Consider the following 10,373-nt stretch of genomic DNA (forward strand, 5'->3'; position numbering starts at 1 on the left):
CCCTTTTCCAAAACACTCTGCTTTGCCCAAGCTCCCCTTCCCCAGTCAACTTGCATCACAGCTGACTTGCAAAAAGATTTTTATTTATTACATGTGCACATCCCAACAGGAGTTCATCCAACAGTCCCTCTTCCCCCTCACCCGGCCTCCACAAGACCCAGCAAGTAGCTGTTCAGGGAAGGTAAGAGTTTCCAGTTGTCCGTCCGGATGCTCACGCGGGCGGCATCTTTAACGCTCTGCACTTGCAGCAGAATGTGATACTGCGGCGGCAGGGCCATGCCGATTTCGTACGAGCCCGACTGTTCGGCGAGAATGTACCCAGCAAAATGATCCTGCACCAAGCGCGCCAGGGATTGAGGGGGCACGGGCCAGCAGATGAGGCTTTCGGCGCAAGTCTCGTTGGTGTCCGGGTGGAGCTGGTGCCAAAGAGCGCCAAAGAGATGGTGCCGCTCCTCAGGGGGCCAGGCTGGCAACATCAGGGGCAAAAAGAGGTCAGGGAAAGCTACTTCCAGGGGCTCTAGCTGGCTGCAGTGGGTGAGACCCTTCTGCGTGGTATACAGGGCAAAGACGTTGACCCACGTGGGGTAGGGACAACGTGGCTGCAGCGTCAGGGTCACAGCCTGGGGTGGGTGGCGTGCCGAGAGGCAGGGCACACACAGTTCCGGCACGGGCTCATAATGCCGGTCGGAGCACTCAAAGCGCAGCACCACACAGAGCAAGAGGTCACAGGGGGGATCGGGGGGTCCCGAGTGGACCAGCTGGTATGTCAGGTGGAGCTGTGAGGGGGGCCGCGGCTCCAGCAGCCACCGGCAATAGCTGTCCACGTCTTGCGCAGAGTGGGGGGCCACAGGCCCATCGCTGCTCTTCCCTACCCTCTCCAACCGCATGGGGGCTCGCACAGCAGGGTGCACCGTCAGAGAAGCCACAAAGCTCTCGCTGTCGGCCACAATAGAAGAGGAGAGCGTTCGGGCCTTGATGGGGCCCTGCGGGGCCAGAACAGCCCCGAGTTTCTCATCAGAGAGGCTGGCCAGCAGGGTGTAGTAGAACCGAGCCCGGTCTCGGACGTCTACATCTACGTGGCAGAGGGAGACAGCCTGCAGGAGGTCTGCCAGCTGGGACGGAGCAGGCAGCGGTTGAAGCTGCATCAAATTGCGGCAGACGCTCAGGAGGATTTGTCCCGAGCGCCAGTCCCCAAGTCGGTCCGAGGCAACCAGGCGTCTCAGGAAGCGCATGGTGCTCCTTTGGGGGATGTCCTTCTCCTTTGCCAGCCTGGCTAAGACCTTGAGATGCCAGCTCAGCTCCCTCTCTTGCAAGGGTAACCCCACAATCAGCTCTTGCAAGCCGCGAGCAAACGAACCCGCCCAGCCGGGCTCCTCCAGCACCGCCCACGCTTCGTCCAAAAGGTTGATAACATTTGGCGCCAGAGGGCAGTTCTGGCGATAGAGGTCCAAGAGGCAGCGGGTCAGCTCCGCCATGGGCTGCGCCCGCGAGCCAAAGTACCGGGCAAAAAGGAAGGCTGCTCGGAAAAAGAGCCGGGAGGCCTCCTGCCCGCCTTTCCCGGCCACCAACCCCCCAAGGGCCAGCACATGCTCCAAAAGGTAGCTTACCCCCTGTTCGGCAGCCGGTCCTTCGCTCTCCATGCACACCAGGCACAGCAGGTTCAGCCGGGCTAGGACGGTGCCCTGATCCTGGAAGAGCCCGGGGAAAAGGCCGGAGATCGTGCGGGGAGTCAGCAAAACTGGCAGGCCCTCCTCCGGGCCCGAGCCCAGCGGCCGGTTCTCAGGGAAATGCAGGAGGCAGTCCAGGTGGAAGAGTTTCACCGGAGCGGGCAGAGCAGGGTGCTGGGCCATGCCCACCAGGCGGCGCAGCAAGAACGCCTCATCTTCGGCAGTGAAGAGGCTGTCCGTGAAGAGAGACTTGAGCTGCAGGATGGCGTGCAGCAGCGCCGCGTCGGCTGTGCCAAAGAGGCGCACCAGCTGGGCTTTGAAGATGGCGGGGGATTGCGTGCGCACCACGCTCACGGCTTGGGCCAAGTGCCACAGGAGGTGGCTCTGGGCAGCGGGGGACAAGAGATAGGAGGTGTCCAACAGGGCCGAGACCACCGATTTCAACTCCTTGAGGTCCTCGGACGAGGGCATGAGGAGCAGCTGGTTGAGAGCGGCCAGGGACAGGTCGCCCAGCTCCTTTGTAGCCCCCCAGACCAGACCCTCGCTGCCAGCCAGAAGCTCCCCCAGGGTTCCCTGGCCACCCCGCGCAAGTAGCAAGATCGCGTTCCGCAGAGCCAAGCTGTAGAGCAACGTGTAACCCTGGTGGGCCGGAGAGGCTTCCTGCTGCTGCAAGGAATGCAGGGTCTCCAAGCGCCGCGACAGCAAACCGGGGTGGCAACATTCCACCTCTCTCAGGCACTCGCAGGCGGCTGCCCGCAGGGGTCTTTCCGCAGGGCCCCCGTGGCGGTCATTAAGGTCCGAAGCCAGGTGGAACAGCAGGGAGAGGTATTCGTGGGAAGTCTGGCCGTCCTCGCCAAAGGCCTCCGTGGCCAGCAGCACCGTCCCCATTGCGAAAAGCAGGTGGCACCGCAGAGACAGCAGTTTGGGCGAGGGACCCAGCTGGGCATAAAGGGACAGCAAGGAGGCCGCGGCCTCTTGCCCCGCCTTGGCATCTGGGCACAACAGAGTGGGGTATTCCAAGAGGAGCGACAACATGGAGACCTGCAAGAGGGAAATAGAGTTGCTGTCAGGAAGGGCCAGGCAGAGAAAATTGGGAAGCAGAAGAGCCAGGCCCAGTTTTCTTTAACAATTGCCCTGCTAGATTCCGCTCCGTCCCTGCATAACCCCTTCCCACACGCTGATTTAGTGTATGCAATAGAATCCTGAAGTGGCAGAGAATAGTGGATGGATTACAGGGACACAAGGAGCCCCGTGGTGCAGAGTGGTAAGCTGCAGTACTGCAGTCCAAGCTCTGCTCACGACCTGAGTTGGCTCCCAACGGAAGTTGGTTTCAGGTAGCCGGCGCAAGGTGGACTCAGCCTTCCATCCTTGCGAGGTCGGTCAAATGAGGACCCAGCTTGCTTGGGGTAAAAGAAAGATGACTGGGGAAGGAACTGGCAAACCACCCCGTAAACACAGTCTGCCTAGTAAATGTCAGGATGTGACGTCACCCCATGGGTCAGAAATGACCTGGTGCTTGCACAGGGGACCTTGACCTTTACTTTAACAGGGACACACCATTTCTGAGTGCTCCCTCATGTAAAAAATTCCCTGCAAGTAAAAATAAATAAATGATCGTAGCAGGGCCAGAGGTTGTAGCCCAGCCTGCTCTGTAACAGTATTCCTATTGTGAGGAGTTTTTGTTTACATAGGAGAAGATTCAGAAATCTTATTTCCCCTCCACCCCACATTTTGAAGTGGAACAGTCTATTCTACGATCTCATTTCTAGCTCTCGAAAGAGTTTGTGATAATGTACATGGTTCTCTCCCGCTTCACATTAATTCTCACAACAACCCTATGAGGTACGCTAGGGGGCTGAGACAGAAAACTGCCTGGCCCAAAGGCATCCAGTTTCATGACTGAGTTGGGATTTCAACCCAAGTGTTCCCCAAATCATTTTCACCCAGGCTGAAACTATAAGACAATCACTTCTCACATTTCCTGGCTTTTCCATACTTTTCTCAGCACAGACCAGGGCCCCTTCCCACATACACGCCCAGTCTCTGAGCATCCAGCTAGCTGTTGAAGAAGAGGCTATAATGTCATGGAATGTTCACAAACATTCTTAACAGGTGAGATTCAGGTAGCAGAACAACAATACGGCTCCTGTGAGGGAACTGCGTGGATGGTTTGGGTAAAGAAAAAAAATCATCTGGAGACTAGAAGTAAAAATGGATACTGGTCATGATGCATACCTATTCTCTCCAGGATCAGAGGAGCAGGCCCGCTATATTAGGTGCTGTGGAACACAGGCAGGACAATGCTGCTGCAGTTGTCTTGTTGGTGGGCTTCCTAGAGGCACCAGGTTGGCCACTGTGTGAACAGACTGCTGGACTTGATGGACCTTGGTCTGATCCAGCATGGCCTTTCTTATGTTCTTATGGGAGACTGCACTACAGGGAGACTGGGAAAAGGAGGACTACAGATAGGAGGACCAATAGGATGATAGATTCCCCTACAAGTGGAATTAATTTTAATGGCAGCTATGGCAGAGGGACCTCCCACTTCCAATTCCTGTTGTTTTAACCCAGAGTACATCTTGCTTTTCCCACAACAATCCCAACTCACACAACTGGGCCCTTCCAGCTGCTGGAGTGAGTAAGGGCCATGATCTCACCTCACACCTTTCTCTGCAACCACTCTAAAAGCCACAATTCCCCTTTACCTTGATCTGCTCCCCCAGCTTTTCATTTTGCAACTCCTGCAACAGGTCATCTACAAAGGTATCGCTGGCCCCATAGGCAGAGAGGAAGGCCGTGGGGCACGAACGGAAAGAGGAGACAGCTCCGATCCAGCCCTCTGTATTCCTTAGGCTCATGGCGAAGATGGGAAGGCTGCAAAATAGAAACAGAAAGAGAGCATTGAAGACATTGGCTGATGCCGGAGATTGTACCCTCCCCTCCAACATACTTTGGAGCAATCCTGGGATGGGTTTTTTTATGCCTGAACGTCTCTTGCCTCGAAAACCCTATGGGGTCACCACAAGTCAGCTGCAACCTGGCACTTTCCACCCCCACCATCATATTTCTATCCTACCGTTTCAGTGTCCTTAACTAGAAGAAGCAGAGTTGGTTTTTATACCCCACTTTTCTCTACTGAAAGGAGTCTCAAAGCGGCTTACAAATTCCTTCTCCCCCCCCCCACCCACAACAGGCATCTTGTGAGGTTGGTGAGGCTGAGAGTTCTGAGAGAACTGTGACTAGCCCAAGGTCACCCAGCAGGCTGTATGTGGAGGAATAGGGAATCCAATCTGGCTCTCCAGATTAGACATTAGGAAGAATTTTCTAACGGAGCAGTTCCTCAGCGGAACAGACTTCCTCGGGAGGTGGTAAGCTCTCCTTCCCTGGAGGTTTTTAAGAAGAGGTTAGATGGCCATCTGTCAGCAATGCTGACTCTAAGACCTTAAGCAGATGACCTATACAGCACAGAGCCTTCCTTTTTCTGGACTCTATGACCTTAAGCAGATGATGAGAGGGAGGACATCTTCTGGGCATGCAGTAAGGGTCGCTGGGGGTGTGGGGGGAGGGAGTTGTGAATTTCGTGCATTGTGCAGGGGGTTGGAATAGATGACCCTTGTAGTCCCTTCCAACTCTAAGATTCTATTATTAAGAGTCTGCCGCTCATGTGGAGGAGTGGGGAATCAAACCCGGTTCTCCGGATTAGAGTCCGCCGCTCTTAACCACTATATCATGCTGCAAGTTCTCTATAGGTCTTTGGGGATTGTGGTACCACTCCAATCAGGGAGGCATTGTCCTGACAGCCGACTTGATGTAGTGGTTAAACTAGGACCTAGGACAACCAGGTTCAAAACTCGTTCTGCCATGGAAACTCTCTGGGTGATGTTGGGCCTGTCACAATCTTTCAGCCGCTACCTTACAAAGCTCTTGTTGTGAGGATAAGGTGGAGGAGAGGATAAGGTGGAGGAGGGGAGAATAATGTAATAAACTGCTCTTGATTCCATGTACAGAGAAAAGTGGGAAATAAATTATTAAAAATTCTTAGGAGCCCTTAGGAAATTCCCTCATGAAAGACAGGCATCAGAATGCCTATTAGCCAAAAACTGAAGCCTCCATGGTCCAACACAATATACCTTTAAGTACCCATTGCCGAGAATCAAACAACAGAAAAAAGCTGTTGTCTTTATGATCTATTTTTGGGATTCCAAGCAACCTCTGACTGGCCATTGCTGGAAACAGAATACCGGGGTATTTATTTAAATATTTCTGCCCCATTTTTTATTGCATGGAGTTCTCTTAAAAGCAGCTTATGGTAATAAGAATCAATTTAAAACACATAATCAATTATTATCTTCTTTTTAAAAATGTTTTATTAGATTTTTCAGAATAACGCAAAGTAAAAAGGGAAAAAGGGGTTGGGAACAATTTTGATAGATTATACAGGGTTGACATTCGGAATCAACATAAAACACAACAGAACGTTAAAAACCAGAAGAATGGACACAGAAACAAGCCAATAAAAGCAGCAGAGTTTGAAAGCAGATCAATTCAGCAGGATGCCATAAATATCAACATTAACTTCAGTCAACCCAAAAGCTCACCTCAGCAGAACTGTATTAAGCAATCTCCAAACGCCCCAAAGGCATTGTTCCTAGCAAGCCTCATGGGACAACGTTAGTGCCACCACCAAGAAGCCACTGTCCCATTACGCCGTCCACCAAACCTCTAAAGACCAGGGAACCATAAAACAGACCCTCTCCAGATGACCTGAACATAGGGGGAAATTCACGTTAAAGAAAGTAGTCCCTTAAGCGCCACAGACTCAACCTGTTAAGGGCCTGAACAGGAAAAAAAACAGCACTTTGAACTGGACCTGGAAACAAACCGGGAGCTAGCGAAGACACATGCAATCATGTGCAGTGCCCTCAAGGCGGATTATCAAACTGTGTAGGTGCATTTTGATCTAGGGTCCAGGAATATTTCAAAGGCAGCCCCACACCAAGTGCATCATAGTAGTCCAGCCAGAAAGTCACCAGACCATGTCTAACTTTGGCCAGACCAGGCTTCAGCAGGAAAGGCAGCAAATGTATGTATCAGTTTAAGCTGCTAAAAGAAGAAGAGTTGGTTTTTATATGCCGACTTTCTCCACCACTTAAGGAAGACTCAAACCAGCTTACAATCACCTTCCCTTCCCCACAACAGACACCCTGTGAGGTAGGTGGGGCTGAGAGAGGTGTGACTTTCCCAAGGTCACCCAGCTGGCTTCATGTGAAAGAGTGGGGAAACCAACCCAGTTCACCAGATTAGCCTCCAACCCTCACGTGGGGGAGCGGTTCTCCAGATCAGAGTCCACTGCTCCAAACCACCACGCTTAACCACTACACCATGTTGGCATTCTTGGCCACTGATGTCACCTGTCCAGGCCAAACAGCTACCCAAGCTGCATGCCAGATACCCATCTGATGCAGGCTGTGTCCTGTTTCCAGGACCATATATCCTCTGACCATCTCTGTCTCGTCTGCATTAGCCTTTCAGTGCATTCAGGCACTGGTTTAACCAATCAATAGCCTTTTTTTTGGAATCCATTGAAATAGAGAAGTGGAGTGTCACCCACATATTGACAACACCACAACCCAAACCTCCAGAGCAGTCCGAGGGAGAGATACTCCAGTCCAGTTTAACAGTATTTATCTATATTTGGTATAGAGAGGTTTTAATTTAATTTAATTATTTAAATTTGTAATCGATTTTAATTGATAAAGTTTGTAGTTTATCTGGCTATCGCCGCAATAATAAAATCATCAGTTTAACAGTATTATCCGCCTATGGAATCTAATTCAGCAGGTGCACACTGCAACCTCCCCTAGGAGTTCTTTTGCTGGATAAAGGTGGTTTTTAGGTTAGCAACAGAGTAGGTTTAGATGGAACACGTCTGTACGGGGTTCCTGGCTTTGTGGGTACCCTGAATCTTAAAGCCCCCTGCTGCCGCCTCCATGGCAGTTTTAATTTTGTTGGTTTTAGAATGATGTTTCCGCTACTGTTTTTATTGTCGGGACTTGCTAGGTGCCCCAGTTATCTGGGAAAGGTAGGCTTATATATGTTTTAAATAAATTAAGACCGCTGCAACTAAAATGATTGAATCTTGGGGCAGCCAACGGTTTTACTGGGCATCTGCTTTCATGAGCCCAGGAGCTGAATCAGAATTCAATCACAACAGCTGATTTCATTTCCAAAACAAAGGCAAGAGATTCCTCCGCCCTTGCAGAGCTTGATGTACTTAAGCAATAGGAGAAGCACTGAGTTTCCACCCATTACTTCGATTGCAAAGGGCCTCTCTTTGATTACATTTAAATTCCCCTTGATAAGGTCAACCCCTGAACTTCTTGTCTCTCACGCTGGGCTATTCACAATTTTAAAGAAGTTGAAAAACCTGTGCTTGCCCATCTGGACTTTCCCCTGCGACGGTGGGGTCTTTCTAGGCCAGGCAAAGGGGGTGGGAAGAGAGATTTCTAGCTGTCCCCATAGAGGCAGGCAGGATTGCCACATAACTACCAGCCGATGCACTGCTATGCTCTGGAAAAGCGTGCGATAGGCGGGGAAGAACCTGGGCCAGCACAAAACGGGAGAATCACGTCTGCTGAAAAGGGGAAACCAGCTGTTTGCAGCTGTGAAGTCCTGCTGAGCGAAAAGCAAAAAACCGGGGCGCGTACCACCCACCCGGCCACCCATAGCACTCAGTGGGAGCGCAAGGCGCTTCGTGGGCCATTTATTCATGGAAGGTTTTGCATTGGATTTGTCACTCTCTAGATGCCCATTTCCCCCATCTGCAGTCTCAAAACTCTGCATGGCGGCTTATTGTTGAGTTTTGAGAATATGGATGGAGGGAAAGTGCATCTAAAGCGTGGCAAAGCCAATGCAAAACCTTCTATGGCCACGGTACCACTTACCTCCCCGCCGTCCCCGACTTCCTTCGGCGACAGCTCAGCTGATCTCCACTCGTGGGCAAAGCGACGCTTCCTGCTTCCCTTCGCGGTGATTTCACCGGCCGCCGCTAGAGGGCAACCGAGCGGCGGTCCAGCGCGCCCGTTCTCTCTCCCCCCCCCCCCGCCCCACAAGCATCCCAGAGGCAAGTTGATTTCAGAGGCGCTTTTCGCACGTGCCAGAAAGATCCGCTTTCAGTGCACTTTGCAGCTGGGTTTTATTGTGAGAAACAGGAACACCCACTTGCAAGCGATCGTTGAAGTGCATTGAGAGTGGGTTGAAAGTGCGTTATTCAGCGTGTGTGGAAATGCCCTCGGAGTAGGGTTGCCATCCTCCAGGTACTCAGTACAGGAGCGAAGTGTATACAAAGTGCAAAAAAACTTTATAGCTACCAAAATGACATAACAATACAGCTATACACAATATATACACACTACTAAGCTGAAACATACAAGCTAAGACAAACAACGTGACTGTACAAGGTGAAAAAAGTGTCAAAATGACACAGCTAATGTTCATAAAGTCTCAATTGTAGAAGTGGTATCCAAAGGATTTTCAATGAGGTTCCAACACTTCGCTCCTGTACTGAGTTCCTTATCTTCCCGATATTAGTACATTGGTGTCTATTTCTCCCTCAACCTCCAGGTACTAGCTGGAGATCTCCTGTGATTACAACTGATCTCCAACTGATAGAGAAAAGTTCACCTGGAGAAAATGGCCGCTTTGGCAATTGGACTCTATGGCACTGAAGTCCCTCCCCTCCCCAAGCCCCGCCCTCCTCAGGCTCCACCCCAAAAACCTCCCACTGATGGTGAAGAGGGACCTGGCAACCCTACCTAAGAGAGGTGCTGGGAGCTCGCAGTTGGCTCGAAGCCATTGCCTACAAGCCCACTTCTCTCATTCCAAATGTGTTGGAAGGTGGGAAAGAAGGGAGACACCTGCAGTGTTTTACAGACTATTTATTTTAAGGAAAAGTGCATTATTTTGACCACATGCCACGTCCTATTCTATTGAACAAGGAGGATGTTGTAAAACTATTTAAATCCACAGGTAAAACTGCGCCAACTTAATTCCTAAACGCTTAGCTGAATTATAGAGCTGTCCTAAAAGCAGAGTCATTGGATGGCACTGCAAGATCTCTATCACCTGTCCCCAAAAGAGAGACCAGAAAATAATGCCCAGACCCTGCACAGGAAAGTCGCTGCTTCTGACAGATCTTATATCAAAAGAAAGCAGAGCCCCAAGGAGCCCCACTGGCAGATCAAGCCACTGTGTGGGTTACTGTGAGACAAGGTGCTCCCTAATTGCGCATGGCACTGTGCGTTCATGTTCAGATGTGAAATTCAGCTGCAAAATGAAGCCAAGTGCAGGGGAGAGAGATTGGAGATGGCACAGATGGTATAACAATGGCTTAACATATAACAACCATAGTTGTTGCATTTTGGACCAACTGAAGTTTCCCCAACTGCAGCCAAGGGCCGCTCCGCATAACAGTATGTTACAGTAGTCAACTCCAGCTGTTACCAACATATGTACGTGTGACTATGGCTATGTCAGCTTTCTCTAGGAAAGGTCACAGCTGATGAACCTGCCTCAGCTGGTAGAAGACATTCCGGGCAACGTCTGACTCTTGATTGATACATAAGACAAAGAACTTGTATTGTTACATAAGAAAAAATAAAGCTTCATGCCTTGACGGGCTGGCAATCAAAATTTCAACAGAGCAAA

General features: G+C 50.9%; 1 protein-coding gene across 1 annotated transcript; it reads right to left on the reverse strand.

Moving 5' to 3' along the window:
• Positions 1-71: 71 nt before the first annotated feature.
• On the reverse strand, positions 72-4,525 carry AP5B1 (adaptor related protein complex 5 subunit beta 1). The gene is made up of 2 exons (XM_056853039.1): positions 4,373-4,525; positions 72-2,708 (listed from the first exon to the last, which is right to left on the reverse strand). The coding sequence occupies exons 1-2, from the start codon at positions 4,523-4,525 to the stop codon at positions 138-140; spliced, it is 2,724 nt and encodes a 907-aa protein (XP_056709017.1). The 3' UTR covers positions 72-137.
• Between the last annotated feature and the right edge of the window lie 5,848 nt (positions 4,526-10,373).

This window comes from Euleptes europaea, chromosome 7, assembly GCF_029931775.1.
Source record: "Euleptes europaea isolate rEulEur1 chromosome 7, rEulEur1.hap1, whole genome shotgun sequence".
NCBI classification, from domain to species: Eukaryota; Metazoa; Chordata; class Lepidosauria; order Squamata; family Sphaerodactylidae; genus Euleptes; species Euleptes europaea.